The following is a 20,885-nucleotide window of genomic DNA, read 5'->3' as shown; positions in this document are numbered from 1 at the left end:
TGTTGGACGGGATTTGGTTTTTCATCGCGTTTCAATCAGCTGGATATGTGGAATGATTTTACAGGCCAAATTCCTGGGTAGACAAACTTGTTCATGTTGGGATTCGTAAATGAATTCCGCGAATTCAGACACAAATGATGGGTGCCAAAGAAGCTTTCATGAATTGACATTTTTCTCCGGAGAGAATACTCCCAAAGTCCATCTCATATATGATACTCCCTTTGAGTAGACAATATAATCAAAGGACAACCAGATACAAAATGACCTATAAAATTTAAAATTACAACATAAATCACACTGGTCGTCTTCTTCATTCACTTGTTTGTCACCTGTCGGAGCTTGGAAATTACACTGAACAGACATTAAAAGGTAGGGAAACCTACAAATGCGCTCGATGTACAATGCTTTGAAGCCTTTTTTGCGGGAAGTACAATGCTTTGAAGACTACGATAGTTGCTCCCGACTAACAACAAGATCAGTGACCGCTATAGGAACATCAGTTGGGGCGACACCTCAGGCAACACGAACTTGCACCCATTCGCCTCCAATCAAGAGGGTTGTATAAACCAGACCTTGTCACAGAAGAAAACAATCGAAGAGGTCGACGTTGCCACGTCAATAACCAGTCAACTGCTTTCCTTGATAGACATAACAACTGCCAACATCCGATAAGAACCGACAGATCTGGCGACACCGACCCTCGCGGGCACTCGTCAGGTTCAAAAGAATTGTGGTATGATAAGGGCAACTACAGACGAACCTAGCTAATATGACCCCCTAAATACCTGCGAACGGTGACAGGTCACTCCTCAAAAGTTCGCTTTCCACAATCGGATACATCATTAGCAAATCCTCAAATCCATACAATTACTTACAATGTAAAACCTACTCTAAATCTTTGCCCATGGCCGTCCTCCAGGTCCTTGTTGTTCCCTTCCCTGCCCTTGCCTGATGCCCGCGAGCCCCGGGAACTGAATGCCCGGTTGCCGGCGAGGAAGAGTAGGACATGGGACACGAGTTGCCACCGTCTCCCATTCTCTACTATTCCTCATCGATTCCCATGGCCTTGACATCGTCGGTGGAGGTGAGATCGATGATGGATGAGGACGGGTGGGCCTCGAGGGCTACCGCGGCCTCCCGCACCCTCTACGTCACACGACAGGCATGCCTCGCGTCCGTAGTGGACGAGCCATATGCATTTACCTCCGACTTAGTGCCCGACGGGAGGACGCGCCCCGAAAGGGTTGCGTCACCACCCCTGGGGTGGGCGCCAACGGATCGCACTGTGTCCGACAAGGTGGCGGTCATGCAGCTCCAGGCAGATCCAAGTGCCATTTGTGCAGACGCAGTGGATTCCCGCCGGATCAAGTCCGTCTGCGTGCTGCTCACGATGGATTTGTTGGATTTCCCCGAAGAGGAAGGGTGAAGTAGTACAGTAGCAGATAATTTTTTCCTCGGTTAAGAACACAGATTTATCGAACCAGTGGGAGGCACCACACTAACAACTTTAACGACAGCTCCACACAAACAAAACAAAACTGCTTGCACCCAACAAAGGCAAAGGGGGTAATCACTCCCCTTGTTCTTGCTAGTCACAAGATTGAAAGCATATATTGATATGCAAAGCGATAGAAAGTAAAAGAGCAAATGAAAAGAGCATATGTGGAGACTTTTTGTATTGATGAAAAATAGACCCTGTGGGCATAGGTTCACTCATGGCATCTCTCTCAAAAGCATAGCAACTGTGTGGTTCACAAAATACTGCTAGGCAATTGACAGAATTTAGAATATTTATAATCATTTATGTCATGTATAATTGTAATCATAAAACAGTAATTTAATTGATACACAGTTGTAATTCGTTCACTACGTCTATCCTCCCGTTCCATTCACCCCTTATTGCTTTCTACCTCGATCAAACTCTCTTTTATTGTTTACAATCTGATTCAGTAATTTAATTTGCTTGCATTCATCAATTTCAACCACACTATATGTTAATCCTTATAACTACCAAGACTAGTTGGACTAACAACCTCAAATAGCACTGGCGGAGCGTTGTGGGGACAATTCCGGGCTGTGGCCACCCCTTCCAAAAGCCCAAATATTTTTTTATAGGACTCATAGCCCATCTCGTGGCCCAGTAGCAGCAGAAACTGAGAGGCCCAGGCGCCGAGCGCTACCTGAACGATCGTGAGCGCGTCATGTGGGAGCAGCTGCCCCATCCCTTTTCTGTTCGCCTGTCCCCCCTCCGCACTCCACTGCTCCTCGCCTCCTCCGCACTGCTCCTCCGGTCGCCCCCATGGGACATGGTGACTTCTACCGCTACTGCTCCTCGCCTCCTCCCCTGACTAGCTAGGTCTTCTTCCTCCTTGGATCCTCCCATCTCCACTAGTCCCCTACTTCCCCGGCTCCCTGATAAACTACGTGAGTCCCCTCCCAATCCAATCCCTAAATCCCCATCTACTTATTGTGTATGCTCACTGTTTTCTCCTAAATCCTTTCTGAATTCCAGCAGTGCAAGTGGATCTGCAGTCTATAGCAGCAAATTTGTGGGGGTTGCCAATTTTGTGGGGGATCTGCAGCCTAACAGGGTATGTTATGTGTGGATCTTAATTTTTGCAGTTCTATCTTGCTAAGTTAATTGGAGACCATCTTAAATTCTTGATTTTAGATTGCTAGAGTAAGTAGATTAGTTCCAGTTAAAGAACAAATGTGGAATTATGATTTTTCAGCTGATGAAAATTTGTTTGCAAATTCCAATTTAGGTAGCAATGGGGAGAAACAGAGCAACAACTATGCATTCATTTTTCAAAAGAAAAAGAGATGACACATCTGTTGAAGTTGAAGGTCTTTTGCCTCTTGAATCTCTACCATTGGCATTGCTTGAACAAGAGTATCATACTGAGAATGAAGAACAACATCAAACTGAAAATGAAGAAGCAGAACAGCTGAGTGAAAATGACGAACGACAAACAAATGAGCCTATCATATTTCGAGGTGTCGAGTTCTTGCAGAGAGATCCTGCATTGCGACCACAAATTTGGCAATATCCACCTAATGTGAGAGATGAAGTGCGAAGAGCATACATGCAACTAGGTCCTATGCAGCCAAAACTGAATGATTACAAACCTTCTGGAAAACCTGGGCATCAACGGCGTTTCCAATTCAGTTGGTTCAAGGATTTTCCATCATGGTTAGAATATTCTACTAGCAGCCATCGTGCTTATTGTTTTTACTGCTTCCTAGGCAACAAAAACATCAAGAAACGAAGTGGTTTTGATGTGTTTTCTGCTCATGGCTTTGACCATTAGAAAAAAGTTAAAAATGGAGAAAGGTGTGCGTTCTTGGCTCATGTTGGATGTAGTCCTTGTTCACACCACAACAATACAGTGAGAGATTGTCATGCTATCTTGGATCAACCAACCCACATAGTAAACGTTATGAAGGTTCAAGACAACAAGGAGAAAGAGAGAGATACTTTGCGGTTAAGAACATCAATTGCAGTTGTGAAGTGGCTCACCTTCCAGTCTTGTGCTTTCAGAGGCCATGATGAGACACCCGAGTCAAGAAATCGAGGGAACTTCATTGAATTGATAAAGCTTCTCACAGAATTCAATCCCGAAATTGCAGCTGTAGTTTTAGAGAATTCTCCTAGGTGTAGCAAATACACATCCCATCAAATTCAACAAGAGATATTGAGTATTTATGCACTGAAGGTTAGGCAGTATATCCGCCAAGAGATTGGTGATTCAAAATTCTCTATTCTAGTGGATTAAACATGTGATGCTTCTAAAAGAGAGCAAATGGCAGTAGTGTTCAGATTCCCCGATAAAGAAGGTTTGTTACAAGAACGCTTCTTTGATCTGATACATGTAAAGAACACCAAAGCACTAACATTAAAGGAAGAGTTGACTGCTTTATTGTCCAACAATGGCTTTGATGTTCAAAATTTGCGTGGCCAAGGATACGATGGGGCTAGCAACATGAAGGGTGAGTTCAATGGATTACAAGCACTTTTCCTCAAAGATTGTCCGTATGCTTATTATGTACACTGCTATGCACATCGCCTGCAACTTGCCCTTGTTGCTGCAGCAAGAGATGTTGTTCCTATTAGCCAATTTTTCCAGAAACTTCTCTACATCATAAACATTGTTGACTCATCGTCAAAGCGACATGATGAGCTACATGATGCCCAAGTTGTTGAGATTGCACGTCTACTTGCAATTGATCAGATTGAGACAAGCAAAGGGGGGAATCAGATCAGAGCATTAAAGCGTCCAGGAGACACTCGATGGGGGTCACACTTGGGTTCTATATCTAGCCTTATGGATATGTTCAACGCAGTAAGTTCTACTCTACAAACTATAGCTTCTGATGCTTCTGCTGGTACACACCGAGCTGATGCAGATACTGCTTACAACTACTTGATCGATTTTGAGTTTGTGTTTGGCCTATGTATGATGATAGAGATATTGCAGATCAGTGAAGAGCTTGGGAAAGCTTTGCAAAAGAAAAGACAGGATATAGTGAATGCTATTCGTTTAGTTTCATCCACAAAGGCCCTTCTAGAAAAACTGAGATCAGATAATGGTTGGGATAATTTTTTTTTACTACTGTTGTTGAGTTTTGCATGGATCATGGCATTGAGATTCCTGATATGGATGAGCCATATATTTTACGTGGGGGTCGTGCTCGTCGTCAAGCTGATAATTTTACCAAAGAGCATTATTTCCGAGTGGAGATATTTCGAGCAACGTTGGACAACCAATTGAATGAGTTAAATTTGAAATTCAACGAAAAAGTGATGGGTCTTTTATCTGTTAGTGTAACTCTAATACCAAAAAATGGGTTTGCATGTTTCAATGCTAAAGACATATGCAAAATGGTCGAGAAGTTCTATCCGGCAGATTTTACACATCAAGAGCTAATTGCATTGGAGCGTCAATTGAACCATTTTGCTTCAGATGCTTCTAATAATGAAGATCTAAAGAAGCCAACAACTTTGATTGCACTTTGTAGATGCCTTTTTGTGACAGGACGGTATAGGATCTATAACATGGTTGATAGGTTGATTCGTTTGCTTATCACTCTTCCGGTTTCCACTGCTAGTGCTGAGCGTGCATTCTCTAGCTTGAAGATTATCAAGACAAGGCTGCACAACACAATGGAAGATGAGTACCTCGCCAATAGCTTGCTTATACAGGTTGAACGGGAACTTGCAAAAAAATTCAACTTTGAAGATATAATTGCTGATTTTAAAGATCGGAAGAAGAGGAGAGCAAATCTTGAATGAATCACGTACTCCATGTTGTCTAACTATCCATGTTTGATTCGTCTTTTGCTAAATGGTTAGGAGGTTGCTAAATGCCTAAATATGCTTGGGTGCTCTTAGACTGCTATATATATTCTCCAATGATTCTAACCTGATACATACATGAACTTGCACTTTCTTGGTGTTACTTGCTAATTTTTTTTTCATAAATCTGAACCAGTTGGCCCCCCCTCATTTTTGCTTCACGCTCCGCCACTGCTCAATAGTATTGTCGGAAACCAAGAACTACTCTAACTGTGCGCATGTACTGATCAGTGATTGCAATCCAAGCACTCGTACTCGCTGGAAAACCTTGATCCTCAAACGAGGGAAAAACTTTCTGCTAGCTATATCGCCCTTTTCTCCGGGGTTCAACAACTTCCAAGCATGGAAGTAGCAATACACTCCCGCATAATGATGCAGATTTAGTCATGTGGATCCCAGTATGCACAAAAAGGATTCCTCACTTCTCGACATGGAATTTTGAGAAGAACAGCATATTTACTGTTTGCTCCCTTGCTATATGCTTGTCTTGACCAAATTTGGAAGACAAAGCTAGCATGCTAGCTCGACAGGGCTTTCAAACATGGAAGCCAAGTCGAAGGGTTAGTGTTCCCTTTGAAAAATTGAAATGTGGGCAGTCAAACGGGTTGCAGAACATGACTCCGAGCCCGCATTACTTCAACCAGATTACACCGAGGCCACTTGTGCAAGGGGCCAAAATCCATGTGAGCATCCAAACATGCCCTTCATGTTGTCGCCATGTTTGGCTAGATAGTCATAGTGATATTGTAAGATGTTTGGCTAGATAGTTATAGTCATAGTGATATTGGATAAAACTGGCAGAGTTTTTCCTTTTTTATCTATAGTTCCCATGTGAAAAGAAACTCCTAAAAAGATCCAAAAGAAAAACATTAGTCCCCTATACGCGCCCTGGCCCACAGTCGACCTTGCTCATGCGCGTCGACCGCGCGACGACTCAATCAAGCGCGTCTCTCCCGCTGGGTTCGCTCCACGCCATCTCGTCTATCATCGTCTCGCCGCCTACCGGGCCCCAACGCCCCTCCCCACCAATCCAAAATTCGAAACCGCTCGAGAAAAAACCACGTCCGTCTCCACAGCCACACAAGATGTGTGGGTCCCGCCTGTATGCGGAACCGCATTTTTTTTCTAAGAAAGATCCAGGAAACATTCCCACGGCGCCCCCCTGCATCTGTCTGACCGGTTGGTTGAGCACTAGAGTCTTCTCGTCCCCAAGTTCCCGTTCGCTTTGCTCCTCCCCTCCCTCCCTCCCCTTCCGCCTTCGTTCCGCCACACCCACGAAAACCCTACCTCCGGAGGCCGCTTCCCTTCCCCGGTCACCGCACCGACGGGCGGGGCGAGATGATGGGGTACCAGAAGGGCGTCGACATCGAGGCGGGGACCTCCGGCGGCACCGGCACCGCGGCGCCGACGCGGGGGCTGTACCCCGGGATGACGGAGAGCCCCGAGCTGCGCTGGGCGCTCATCCGGAAGATCTACGTCATCCTCTCCCTGCAGCTGCTCCTCACCGCCGTCGTCGCCGCCGTCGTCGTCAAGGTCCGCGCCATCCCGCACTTCTTCGTCTCCTCCAGCGCCGGCCTCGGGCTCTACATCTTCCTCATCATCTTCCCCTTCATCGGTGAGGCCTCGAACCAGCACTCCTCCGTCTGTTCCGTTACGAATTTGTCCTTGGGGGGGTTTCGGTCCGATCCGATTGTCGGCAGGGTTTCCGCGACCGCGAGCGTCTCGAATATATTCCCTTCTTCTTATTATTGCATTTCCGTTTAGATATCGGTGCTTAATTCGCACGAATTTATACCCGATATCGCTAGTTGTATGCGAGTTGGTCGTGAGGGCCTTGGTGAGGGGACATGACTAGCTTTCCCTTTGCGTGCTCTGCTCTGTACTCCATTACCTTTGAGATGCTCTGCTCTGTACTATTATTACCTTTGAGATGCCGTCGCGTCCCCGCAAAGCAATGGATGAGTTGTACTTACAAGTTACAACTCCTGAATTTTGCATGAACGCCCCATGTACTGCTCTTAATTTTGCTTTACTAGAATGAGACGTGGTTGCTTTGTGAATTTGTGGTATATAATCTGTTACTAATTAAAATGCTTGTTAATTTTTGTACGCAGTGCTGTGCCCGTTGTACTTCTACCGCCAGAAGCACCCAGTCAACCTGCTGCTGCTTGGCGTCTTCACAGTAGCTATCAGCTTCGCTGTGGGAATGACATGTGCCTTTACTAGCGGTAATTGTCTTCTCACCATGTACTCTGCTCCTAGCTTGTTCTCGTGTCACTCTGCTCTGCTGCTTATGTAAATCAGCACCCTCTAACGCCCCTCTCATTAGTTGTGTTAATTCATTGGTCATGACATACGATTAGTAGATATTTTCCCACTATTAGCTTGTTAGTCACTACTATGTACGGCAATTGGATAGTTTCCTACTAGCTATTGTTGTGAAGCATTTTGTTTGCGTGCGAACTGGGTTCAGAAATACATGTGCCGCCAATTTGTCATGGCCATGCAAATGGTACACACTCAGGCAGCCCATGTGACTATCGTTGATGCATTTTACTAGTCTGTGTTGAGGTCCAAGTTGTAGCTGTTAGTCACCTTATATGATATGCTTGTCTGAATTAAGCATCTGCAATATTACCAGCTCGTAGGATTGCTTTCTGAGAAGACCTTGATTTGCTTTTCTCAGCTGTTAGTTTTTAAACTCAGAAATTTAGCAAATAGCAGTAAGCTTTGCTTTTCATAGAACATTGGTTGGATCTTACATATTTATCTACTTTTTCTTCCTGCCACTGTTTGTTGTAAGATACATAGTGATGTGATAGTATCAATTTGATCTGAAGGGCTGTTTGGTCCAATAATATGCCAGCCGACCTGCCCATGTTGGCATGGTTTTGGCAAGGATGTGGTTTAGGCTGCACGACTAGCTTAAACTTTTATCGAAATAAAATGGATTTTCACATGATATATCATACTACTGGTGACAAGACAATAGATGCTTCATGGGTTCAGATACATGTGCTGCCAATTTGCCGTGGAAGCATTTTCCTGGTCTGTGTTGAGGCCCAAGTTTTAGCTGTTGGTCACCATTTATGATCGAGATATGCATGTCTGAGTCAAGCATTTGTAATATTGCCAGCTGGTAGGCTTACTTTTTGAGAAGACCTTGATTTGCTATTTTCAGCTGTTACTTTTTGAACTCAGAAATTAGCAAACACTAACCTTGGCTTTTTTTCATAGAACATTGGTTGGATCTTGCATATTTGTTTACTGTTTCTTCCGGCCACTATTTGTTGTAAGATACATAGTGTTGTGATAAAATCAGTTTGATCTGAAGGGCCGTTTGGTCCAATAATACGCCAGCCAACCTGCTAAAGTTGGCATGGTTTTGGCAAGGATGTGCTTTAGGTTGCGTGACTAGCTTAAACTTGTATCAAAATGAAAGGGATTTTCACATGATATATCATACTACTGGTGACAAGACAATAGATGCTTCATGGGTTCAGATACATGTGCTGCCAATTTGCCGTGGAAGCATTTTCCTGGTCTGTGTTGAGGCCCAAGTTTTAGCTGTTGGTCACCATTTATGATCGAGATATGCATGTCTGAGTCAAGCATTTGTAATATTGCCAGCTGGTAGGCTTACTTTTTGAGAAGACCTTGATTTGCTATTTTCAGCTGTTACTTTTTGAACTCAGAAATTAGCAAACACTAACCTTGGCTTTTTTTCATAGAACATTGGTTGGATCTTGCATATTTGTTTACTGTTTCTTCCGGCCACTATTTGTTGTAAGATACATAGTGTTGTGATAAAATCAGTTTGATCTGAAGGGCCGTTTGGTCCAATAATACGCCAGCCAACCTGCTAAAGTTGGCATGGTTTTGGCAAGGATGTGCTTTAGGTTGCGTGACTAGCTTAAACTTGTATCAAAATGAAAGGGATTTTCACATGATATATCATACTACTGGTGACAAGACAATAGATGCTTCATGGGTTCAGATACATGTGCTGCCAGTTTGCCATGGCCATGCAAATGGTAGACACTGACAGGAAGCCCATGTGACTGTAGTTGAAGCATTTTCCTGGTCTGTGTTGAGGCCCAAGTTTTAGCTGTTGGTCACAATTTATGATCGAGATATGCGTGTCTGAGTTGAGCATTTGTAATATTGCCAGCTGGTAGGATTACTTTTTGAGAAGACCTTGATTTGCTATTTTCAGCTGTTACTTTTTGAACTCAGAAATTAGCAAACACTAACCTTCGATTTTCATAGAACATTGGTTGGATCTTGCATATTTATTTACTGTTTCTTCCGGCCACTATCTGTTGTAAGATACATAGTTTTGTGATAGTATCAGTTTGATCTGAAGGGCCGTTTGGTCCAATAATATGCCAGCCAACCTGCTAAAGTTGGCACGGTTTTGGCAAGGATGTGCTTTAGGTTGCGTGACTAGCTTAAACTTGTATCAAAATAAAAGGGATTTTCACATGATATATCAGACTAGTGTGGTGACAAGACAATAGATGCTTAATAGGTTATTTAAGGGCACTCCATGCATGTGCTGATTAAATCTCATAGGATTAAAGTGATTGGAAATACATAATCTCTTGATTTAGATGAAGTTATGTTGTCAGGCACTCTTACCTGTCATCCATTTGTGTTTGCGTCAGCGTTCATACCACTCCATTTTGGGGTTGTACTAATTCTAAGGCATCCGTCAATTTGCCATGGCCATGCAAATGGCAGTCCATGTGACTATAGTTGATGCATTTTCCCAGTCTGTCGAGGGTCAATTTGTAGCTGTTGGTCACCGTTTATGATATGCTTTTCTGAGTTAAGCATTTGTAATATTGCAAGCCAGTAGGATTACTTTTTGAGAAGACCTGCTATTTTCAGCTTTTACTTTTTGAACTCAGAAATTAGCAAACAGTAACCTTCGCTTTTCATAGAACATTGGTTGGATCTTGCATATGTATTTACTGTTTCTTCCAGCCATATCTGTTGTAAGATACATAGTGTTTTGATAGTATCAATTTGATCTGAAGGGTCGTTTGGTCAAAATAAGCCAGCCATCCTTCTCAAGTTGACATGTCTTTGGCAAGGATGTGGTTTAGATTGCACCACTAGCTTAAACTTTTATCGAAGTAAAAGGGATTTTCACATGATATGGTGACAAGACAATAGATGCTTCATAGGTTATCTTATATAAAGGTACTCAATGCATGTGCGGTTAATCTCATTGGAAAGTGATTTGATTGAAAATACATAATCTTTCGATTTAGACAAAGTTATGTTGTCAGGCACTCTGTTTTTCTGTCATCCATTTGTGTTTGGGGTTGTACCAATTCTGAGGTTCATTCTAGCTTGTACCACATCGCACAAGGTTGCTGATAGTTTGCTTCTTCAATGTGGCCATTTACTTCAGATTTTAGCATGCACATGCTTTTATTGTTTTGTCAGATTTACATGGAAGGTTCTTTCGTAAAGAGCTGTTTGAGATGATAAGAAAGCAATTAGTTCATTTAGTGATGTGTGTGTGTGTGTGTTGTTCTTTGTCATGCTGATGTTTTTTTTAATAAAGAAACAACTAAAATGGTCTGCCCTGTTCACAGGCAAGGTCATTCTGGAGGCCGCGATTCTTACAACAGTGGTTGTCTTCAGCCTCACTGCTTACACTTTCTGGGCCGCAAAGAGGGGCCAGGACTTCAGCTTCCTTGGTCCTTTCCTGTTTGCTTCTCTCATCATGTTGCTCGTCTTTGGGTTCATTCAGGTCAGATCGATGCCTATGCGGCTCGCATTAATTCCCTTCAAATTCGTCCATTTATCAGTCTTCTCTATTACTCTACAATAAGTACTGATCAAGGCTTCTTTAAATATGCAGATCCTCTTCCCGATGGGCAAGCTGTCTCACATGATCTATGGCGCGCTGGCGGCACTCATCTTCAGTGGCTACATTGTGTATGACACGGACAACATCATCAAGCGTTACACGTATGACGAGTATGTCTGGGCCGCCGTCTCGCTCTACCTTGACGTCATCAATCTGTTCCTGGCCCTGCTGACCCTGTTTAGGGCGGGTGACAGCTAAGCGCATCGCCCTGTGGCTTCAAATCCGGTGGACGAATTTGGTATCGCGATGAGTCCGACTTGAAGAATTGTATAGGCTGGTATCGCTGGCACGGTGAAGATGTTGCTTAGTTTAGTTGAGTTGATCCCTAGTAGAGAGGAAACGTAAGAAAACTGTGCAATCGGTTCTATGTATGGTGGATGTGATAGCTGGATTGGTGGTGTTGCTGCGTGTACGGTATCGTCTCTTACTATAACTGTGTCTGGTATCATTTCTATCTCTACACTGCACGTTGACCAGAGTCTGGCGCAGTGGCTAGCTTGGCCATCTTTGTCTCAGGCCAGACAAGAGGTCTCATGTTTGAACAATAGCCAGATCCTTGTATGAAGGATAGCTGTGTTACATATAGGTACCCACTCAGGACCGTATATGGACTGTATTACTCACGAACAACCAGCGAGTTCGAGGACTGTAGGTGCAGTAAGAAGTTAATGAAGACTTGCATCGTTCCGGTGCTTCCAAATCTTCCAAAACGATGGGAGTAAATTGGCTAGTCTGCGGACGCAGTGGAATGTAGTAACATAAGTCTATGAGTGTAGTCGTGGATTTTTTTTTTTGAGGCAAGTGTAGTCATGGATGGTTGTGGGTCATGTGTACCGACACCCACAATGTGGCCGGGCCTCTCTTGCCCCTCTTCTCTAATACCCCCTCCGTTCCAAATTACTCGTCGTAGAAATGGACGTATCTAGAATTAAAATACAATTAGATACATCCATACCTGCGATAAGTAATTTGAAACGGAGGGAGTATATGATACACAAAGATTTTGCGTATTCTAGAAAAAAAAGTAAGAAGTTAATGACAGTTTGACGCGCTTTCTTCCTCATGAAGAAAGAAAATGCGATCTTGCCTCCGGCGGCTCCCCTACTTTGGTCATCGGTGGGGGGGGGGGGGGGGGGGGGGGGGGTCACCAGATCCACGCGTGTGGACCGTTTTTAGGCTCTAGCAGTTTAGTTTAGGTTTTTATTAGTTTGTTCATTGTCTTCGTTTAGACGGTGGCGATGGCGACGTTGAATAAAGTTTCTTCAAATCCTACTCTAAGACAATTGGTTCTATGGTTGGGGATGAATTAGGAAGCCAGTCTGTTCAAGTAATGATGGTGCGGGGGCGGCAACATCCTCGTGGTGGACCTGTGTCCTCAAGCTTTGCTGCTGCGAGGATGTTTGCTCCAACATCGGTGTAGAGCTTGGGAAGTAGTCCAGGAGAGGATACAGATTGTGGTCTGTATCGACGACATCTGAAAGATGGTGGATCGTGTTCGTGAATGGCAGGCTTGTTTTTCTTCTCCGACGTCTTAGTCATGTGGGGGTGTTAGATCTAGAGTTTGATGACGTATCCAGGGTGTTTGCGCTGGTATGATTCGTTGTTGTCTTTTTGGTTTTGCCGGGTCGAATGTACGTGACCTATATTAAGATTGTTATGATATGTAAATGAAGCATGTAAAAAAGGTATAGTTTACTTATGAATTGGTGTCCGGGCCCTTCGTAATGTTTGCTCGCAACTAATGAGCTGCGTATGGGGGGTCCGCGCTGTCCGCTCGGACATATGGGAATGGCTGGGGGAGGATGAGATTCAGCATGTAATCAGGTCAGCAAACTTGCCAGTGCATCTCTGTGCAAAATGTGCATGCACTTTGAATGTGACTGACTGTTGGCTTAACGAGACTCCTAGTTTCTTGGTAAGCAGCCTTCTCGCTGGCTGCCGGGACAACTCCTTTGTTGAATAAAAGCTCTCTGATTTGCCTGCAAAAAAAAAGGCTGGGGCAGGGTGAGGAGGGGAGGGGGGGGGGAGGGAGGGGGGATGAAGATGTCTAACAATAATTAAGAGGCAATGTCTCAACGAAGGAACTACATCACAGGTAGACCAAATTATGGATTATTTTTCGGTGATAAAGTCTGCAATGTCCGAATTGTGAAAGTAGACTTTTATTAAGAGAGGAGCGAATGTCCTAGTCCTCTTGTAGAAGGTTTGTCAAAGGCCTAAAGTTTGTAGAGAAATATTTTCCCCCAATCTTAACTCATGAAGGATGCACAACTATGCCCGCTACGTAGCGACATGCTGATGGCTTCTCACTTGACAATATCTCAAGACCTTGTTGAACCTATTTTATTTATAAATGTGGCCGTATGCATTGTTCTGATGCAGAGGCCGGAGAGTCCCCCTTTTCAAAAAAAACTTAATATCTCGAATACCATATCTAAACCAATTTTGCTGGTATGGATCTTATCAAGTTATAGTAACAGAGAGTTTCCTTGTAAAAGTTCTCGGGGTGGGGGGTGGGGGTGGGAGGGTGTTCCTCATATGAATTTGCATTTCACATAAGGGCAGGCCCCGGGATATTGTTACAACAAAGGGACAAAGGAAATCTGAGAGAGGCGGGGAGGGGGGAACTTGGAGGTAATTACAAGTTTACAACAAACACCTAATTCAAATGGATGCAGCCAAGCCATCGGCCAATATCACCCCGATGGTTGGCTAGCATGCGAGGCCTCAAGAGAACAACACCATTGCGACAATTTTTGAGCATAAGGGGGAACGATGGTTGGAGGCCGCGAAAGACAACTACGTTCCGTGCTTTCAAAGTGGGGTGAAACTTCTGGAACCTTCCGCCCATTTTTGGGAAGGTTCCAAAAGTATATATATTTTTATTTTTTTCTGCCATGTTTTCTTGTTTTTCCGGTTTCTGTTTTGGTTTAAAATTTTTTGCTTCCTTTTATTTTTTGTCTGTTTTATGTGTTCCCTTTTTATTTTTTAACACACGAATAGTTTTTAATTCATGTCTTTTTAAAAATTTACATAAAAATTCAAGCTCTCAAACATTTTAAAATTCATGAATATTTTCGAATTTACGAACAGTTTTCAAATTATTATTTTTCAGTATCCATGAAGAATTTTCTAATTTGTGAACTTTTAAAATGATTTTACTTAAATTCGTGAACATTTTCCCAAATTTATGAACTTTTTAAATCCAGTAATGTGGTTTGAATTCATCAAAATTTGAAATTTACATAAAAAATTCAAGCTCTCAATTTTGTTTCAACAATTTGATTATTTTTATCCAACGCGAGCGGTCGCTCGATACGTATTGCGTCAAGCGATGTATACCAGTGCCCTTCTTTATCTCGCCCACAGCGAGACGGAAGAACTGCTGGCGTCTGGTGTTTCATAAATGGCCAGCCAGCGCCTGTCCCGTTCTATTTTTTTCTTTTATTTCTATTTATTAAATTGAAAATGTGTTACATAAATTTTAAAAAATGTTCATCACACGTTTAAATAAATGTTCATCTAGTTTAGAATTTTTTTTGCTGCAACTTTTAGAGAATGTTGATAGCATTAAAAAATGTTCATGTATTTGAAATATTTGTCCATGGCATGTTAAAAATTATTTATAAATGCAAAAATATTTTTAGTTTAATTTAGGAAAATGCTTCGCACCATTCAATGATAAGGTCATGTCATATTCATGCATTTCAAAAATATGTTCATACCATTTCAAAAATATGTTTAGTTTAGAAAATGTTTATACAATGCAAACAATATTCACATACTTTAATTGTTTTTGGTACCATTCTAAAAATGTTTTTTTGCGAATATACCATTCTAAAAATGTTCATACCATTTTAAAATAAATCTTCATGCATTTCAAAAATATGTTTCTGATGGTTGAATTTTTGTAACAGTACAATATGAAGAATGTTCGTGTAATGTAAAAGAAATGTTTTGTAGCATTCAATAAAAGTTCAACATGTATTTGAGACTGTACAGCATGTATATGAAAAAAATGTTAAAAACATATATAAAAAATGTTACGCACGTATACGAAAAAAGTACAACATGTCTTGAATAAGTTTACAAGTATTTGAAAAAGATAAAATAAAGAGAAACCAATACAAAAAACATGGAAGATTATAAAACCTGTTTGAACCGGTCTCTAAAATCTTCCCCAAACCACTCCAGCGAGCTACACAGGGCGGAGCTTCCTTGGTGCCGAACTGCCCACCCAGATTTTTTCACTTTCTGCAGGCTGCAGCCTAAGAGCATCTTGAGCCGCGTCTTCAATAAGGCCTCTCAGGTGACTTTTCAGCTATTGGCGTAAAAAAATCGGCTGAGTTGCGCCCTCAAGGGCCCAATTTTCGCCGGCTCAGGTTGAAATTGGTGCCGGCGGACCCAATCCGAACCCGGCGCGTTGGGGGGCGCTCAGGGGCGCCGGGCGAACCGGTTTTGGCGCAAAAGAGCCGCGGGCCCTCCTTGCCAGCGACTCGTCTCGCTTCTCGCCGCTTCGTTGTCCTCATCGCCTCGTTTCCCGCGGCGAATCAATGCCAAAGCTGCTGCGCGCTGCCGCGCCGGTCAGCCTCCGCCATTGATGCCTCACGGCCGGTGCAGTGAAGGCGTGACGACGCGCGTCCCCGCGCATGCCAGGCGTAGATGAGGCCGCCACGCGTGCTCGCGCCGCCTCCGCCTATATAAGCCGACCCCAGCGCGCCGGTGGCACGCACAGAGTCTCCACCGCCGACGCGCCCTATCTCCCCTTCCTCCCTCTCCCCTCGCCGTCCCAGTTCGTAGAAATGGCCGAACGATTCCCAGGCGACGGCGCTGCGGCGAACGGCTTCGGCCGCCGCCACCTTCACGAAGACGAAACTCGGCTCCTCTACAAGGCCGAGTACCCGGTCCCGCCGGACATGCGGGTGCCCGGGGCGTGGAGAATCAGCGCCGGCGGGGTCCCGGTGCCACCACCGCCCACCGGGGTGGCGCGTCGTGCGGAGATCGCGCGTATTCGCGCCCCTCTGCCGCGGGCGGCGAGGGAGGGGCCGCGCTACGTCCCCGACAGCCCGCTCTGGGAGCCCTACTTCCGCCGCCGTCACGCCGAGCAGCTCGAGGCCACCAACGGCGTCGTGCCCTCCGGCAGGCTCAACTCCGAGGGGCGGCGCCGATGGTGGGGCGTGCCCGGCCGCACGCTGGAGGCCGTCCTCGAGTACATCGAGGGCGGCAACACGCGAGGCTGGAGTACCCCTCCCCGCGGTCCTTCTCTCGCCGCCGTGGGAGCTCGTGGACGCCGAGGCGCATGGACCCCGAGGCGTCCTCCTCCTCGTCCGGTCGGTCGACCGGCTCTCCCTGCCTCCGCCCCGTCAAGCCGGAGCCCCAGGACACGCCTGTCAGCCGGCGCACCCGCAGCTCCGGTATCCGCATCACCGACTCCACCCCCGCTTCCGGGCGCCTCGCCCTCGTCGCGCCCAAGCCGGAGCCCAGTCTCCTCCCGGAGTATGAGGAGATAGCCCGGCATGGTTTCTCCGACGCGGACGCCCTGCGGTGGGCGCGCGACGACTACCTCCGGACGGAGATGACCCGGCAGACCCGGGCCCTGGAGGAGATCGCCGTCCGCAAGCGTGGGCGCGAGGACGAGCACGGCGTCGTGATCCTCGACAGCGACGACGACGAGGACGCCGCCGGACCGTCCAACCCGCCGCGCCAACCGGGGGAGGGTTGCAGCAGGGACGGCGGCCACGACGGAGGCGGCGACGACGTCGATGACGACGACGACGACGGCGGCGGCGACTACACGCGGTTCTACAGCCTCCTCGGCATGTAGAACTGCAAGGGCGGCGGCCGGCGAGGAGAGCAAGACGGCAGGCGGGCCTAGTAATGTGTTTTTTTTATTTTTTAAAATACTTTAAATATGCATGACCTCACCGTGTTTGGTTGAATTTGGTTTGAAGTCGCCGAAATATGCATGAACTCGCCGTGTTTGCGCCGTTCAAAAAAATCTCATAGGTGCCGCGACTGGGCGGCATTATGCCCCCAACGCGCGTTTTGCGCGGGTGCACCCCAGGAAGCGATTTTTAGCGCCTCCTGAGGGGCCAACGGCTGGAGATGCTCTAAGCACACACCTCGTCCCTTTTTCAGTTTACACGAATCATTTCAAGCACAAAGGCACAGTCCTCGCACACAAGTTCTATTGTGCACTGACTAATGGCTACCATGTTTGAGAATTTTTTTCGTTCTCTCCTTTGCGCTGGCCCACCCAGTTTTTACTTTGAAACTCCGCCACTGGAGCTACAGTGTTGGACGCGAGATGAGGGCATGTCTCACATTAGAGCATCTACAGCCGCAGGTTGCAAATCCAGACCCTCAAACGCCCGCGGACGCGTCCGGTCTGCGGGCACTGACCGAGCACACCTTATTTTGGTGGCTTCCACACCCGCGTCCCTTATATCCGAACCATCATAACAATACAAGCCATGCAAATGCTACGTAAACAACACACAGTTCATCAGAGCAACTAGCATTGCTGGACAAAAAAAGCCTGGTTCATTAGAGTTCAACGGCAAATTCATACTACAAACTTAAAACATAGTTAAAATATAAACATAACGAGGAAGGGCGAAGGAAATCACTATTTCCTCGCCGGCCCCTTCGCCTTTCGGTCGTCGGCGCAGCTATGCCCCTCCTCCGTGTAGCCGCCGGCATGTGGAGGCGCATCGTCGTCGGAGCTGGAAATTGAGCTATCCGTCAGGTCCGAGTCTGAGCTGCAACGCATGCCCGACAGCCTACGGAGCAGGCGGTCCTGCTCCTTCGCATGGCGGGCCGCCTTCGCCTTCACCGACGCCTTCTTGGTTGCCTCGCGCTCCGACATCTCGATGGTGAGTCGGAGCGCCGTGGCATTCTTTCGGCGGAGGCACCGGGCATCCATCTCCGCCGTTGTCAGAGAGCGGTGGAGGACCGAGGTGAGGAGTGCGGCCTCGGGATCAACTGACACGCTCGAGGGCGAACGGCAGGCCGACATTGCCTGCCCCCTCTCCCTCGCCCGCTGCCGCTCGCGCCGGGCTGTACGTGCCTCGGACTCGGGCGTCTGCGTGCGTGTCAGCCCTGGCGCGGGCACGAGGACCCAACGATGGCCGGGTACCACTTCTAGACCAGAGGACGGCGGAGGTAGGTGGCGTACCTGGCGGAGCGAAGGGAAGCTGCCGAAGCGGAGCGGGGCAGAGCTGCCGGTGCTGCGCGGTGGGTGGGAAGGCCCAGCGACATCGCGGGTGCTGCGTCGACGGGCGACGGGCGCTGAGGAAGAAGATCCGCCGCTGCCGGGGCCGCATTGCTCGAGCAACGACCTTCGCAATGCGATGCAGAGGGCCACCTCCTCCATGTCGATGTTCGAACCGTCGGATTCTGAACCGGATCAGCCACTGGTTCCGGCGCCGGCCATTGGATTGGAGAGAGGGGATCGGAAGTGGAGTGGACGGATACGTGAGTGAAGCGGATTTCGGATGACCGTTGTCTAGGGTTTTCCAGATGTGAGGATATTTATGGGGTCGGGGTGGGCCGGGCTGGCGTGACGGACGCACCTGGTTGCCCCATATCCAGCCCAAATATGGGTTGGATATGGGGATGCCGGTCAGCCCGGCCGTTTGAGACCTGTTTAAGAGGACCGTCTGAGTTTAAATTTTACGATCGGACAATGGCCGAGCGGCTCACCCAAACTATGAGACGAGTTTAAGGCGTCCGGCTGTAGATGCTCTTAAGCGAGGTCCTCACGCCGAAGAGGACCTGAACGAGCATATAGCCCGGTGCCCTCTCCTCGGCCTCGGTAATGGCCGAAATATGCTTCACTGACCTGTTCGCCCTTTCCTACGAGCCCTGCTCGGAGCAAATGTCTACGCTAATGCAACAAGATTATCGAACAAACGACGTCCCGGTCCCGTCCATGATTCGTATCCGGCCGTGTCCGATGGTGCTGTGGATCCGACTCCGGTGGAGGTCACAACTCGCAAGCCAGATTCCGACTTGTTTTGCCAGGCCATGGTTTATGAGCATCGCAGCCAAGCGCTTTGCATTCCTGGTTTTTGTTGGCCAAGGAGTAGCGCCTGGGTGATCCTCGGGCCAGCAGTTGTAGAACCATCCAACTCCGCGACACAAAAAGCATCGCCAGACATCGATGAAGCTTCTTCCGGCCGACCTCGGTCTCACCCTCCTTGTTCTACATTACTAGTGGTCTCCACCACGTAGCAGTCCCCCGACAGCGGCCTGCAGCGGTCCGCACCAGGGTGCACTGTCCCGGCGGCAGCTGCCGTGGCTCCGCACCGTCCGGAGCCTTTCCCGCGGCGTTGCTCCACGGGTGAGGAGCGGCGACGTCCCTTCGGCTCCTTGGATGGCGTCGGATCCTTGCCCGAGACGGCAATTTGCATGGGTGTAGACGACCGGCCGGGCCAAAAGCGGCGAGCGGCGTGCGGGCAGGCAAAAAAAGAGGAACTTGCAGCCGCAGCGCGAGGCCAGCGCTTGGAGCAGGGGAGAGGAAGGATGGAGATGGAGTATTTTTCGTTTGGTGTAAAACAATGAACGTGTTTTCTTGACCAATATGCCATGTCATCAATCTGTGGAGTGGTGTCTTAACCAATAGCCTTCAAGCACCTGGATTATGTGTTTCTTTGTCAACCAATAGGCTTCAAGTATTTGAATTATGCGTTCCTTTATCAACCAATAGGCTTCAAGCACATGAATTATGTGTTTCTTTGCCAACCAATAGACTTCAAGTACATAAAAAAAGTGTTTTTGTTTGTCAAAAAATGTGCTTCTTTGCAGTTTATAGACTTGAAGTACATGGGTTGTCTGTTTCTTTATCAAAAAAGTGTGTTTCATGCACTATGGGAAAAATATTATGTACTATAAAAAAAGGAACTAGCATGATCCGTATAAAATAGAGACATTTACATTTCTTCCCTAATTTTGGCTCGACTTCATCTTTACTCCTAAATAAAAACAGTGCTCAACTATACCCCTCTTCCATCTGATGCTCTCACAAAAGTACCCCTTCGTGCCGTTTCCACCTGGTCAAAGGGGTTTGACCGTCAGATGGACTTTTTCTAAACATTTTTACCTCTCGCTAAAGAAATTAAAGAAAAATGAAACAAAAGAAGAAAAACAAGGCAGAGAGAAACACACCTGTAGCCAGCCCAGCCCACCACTGCAGCTAGTTGTCTTCAACCTCGAGCCAGGAACCAGGATCGTCTCCGAGAGCTGCCACTTGCCATCACTTCGCGTCCGCGTAGCTACCGGCTAGCCCCTGTTGGAGCTAACCCTCTTCTACCTCTCGCACTAGACTTCTCTGGCACATACACAGGAAGAAGAAGGAAGAAGAAAGAGGAAGAAAAAACACAGGTTTTGCCGGGTGCTCGAACACCCGCCGCGGCAAGTACGGCATGTTTTCTATTTCCTGAGCACAAACTCAAAAGCTAACCAGCGATACACAGAGGATTAGCGAGGCTTTATACGCGCGCATGTACGCCACGCCATGCCCATGGCGCTCCACTCGCCCACGCCCCGCGCCCGTCGCCCTACCTGGCTCGCGCTCCCGTCATGCCCGTACGCGGACGACGCGGCCACTAACTGCCCGCCCGACGCGGTCACCCCTCCGGT

The 20,885-nt window shown here is 46.9% G+C and overlaps 2 protein-coding genes across 2 annotated transcripts; both read left to right on the top strand.

The window, feature by feature from the left end:
• Window positions 1-2,512: 2,512 nt before the first annotated feature.
• On the top strand, window positions 2,513-5,413 carry LOC125549269 (zinc finger MYM-type protein 1-like). The gene is made up of 2 exons (XM_048712720.1): window positions 2,513-2,591; window positions 2,766-5,413. The coding sequence occupies exon 2, from the start codon at window positions 3,804-3,806 to the stop codon at window positions 4,770-4,772; it is 969 nt and encodes a 322-aa protein (XP_048568677.1). The 5' UTR covers window positions 2,513-2,591; window positions 2,766-3,803; the 3' UTR covers window positions 4,773-5,413.
• A 1,130-nt stretch (window positions 5,414-6,543) lies between these two features.
• LOC125546012 (protein LIFEGUARD 2-like) lies at window positions 6,544-11,703 on the top strand. Its single transcript, XM_048710085.1, has 4 exons — window positions 6,544-6,971; window positions 7,471-7,584; window positions 10,966-11,123; window positions 11,235-11,703. The coding sequence occupies exons 1-4, from the start codon at window positions 6,695-6,697 to the stop codon at window positions 11,439-11,441; spliced, it is 756 nt and encodes a 251-aa protein (XP_048566042.1). The 5' UTR covers window positions 6,544-6,694; the 3' UTR covers window positions 11,442-11,703.
• The last annotated feature ends 9,182 nt before the right edge of the window (window positions 11,704-20,885 follow it).

The sequence above is a fragment of the Triticum urartu genome, chromosome 3 (assembly GCF_003073215.2).
Source record: "Triticum urartu cultivar G1812 chromosome 3, Tu2.1, whole genome shotgun sequence".
Taxonomy (NCBI): domain Eukaryota; kingdom Viridiplantae; phylum Streptophyta; class Magnoliopsida; order Poales; family Poaceae; genus Triticum; species Triticum urartu.
Note: the sequence above shows the minus strand (reverse complement) of the source record. Positions and strands in the feature narration are given on the sequence as shown.

Coding starts and splice junctions, on each gene's coding strand:
- LOC125549269 (XM_048712720.1), top strand. CDS start 3,804: ATGGCAGTAGTGTTCAGATTCCCCGATAAAGAAGGTTTGTTACAAGAA.
- LOC125546012 (XM_048710085.1), top strand. CDS start 6,695: ATGATGGGGTACCAGAAGGGCGTCGACATCGAGGCGGGGACCTCCGGC. Junction 6,972..7,470: donor CATCATCTTCCCCTTCATCG/GTGAGGCCTCGA, acceptor TTTTGTACGCAG/TGCTGTGCCCGTTGTACTTC. Junction 7,585..10,965: donor GACATGTGCCTTTACTAGCG/GTAATTGTCTTC, acceptor CCCTGTTCACAG/GCAAGGTCATTCTGGAGGCC.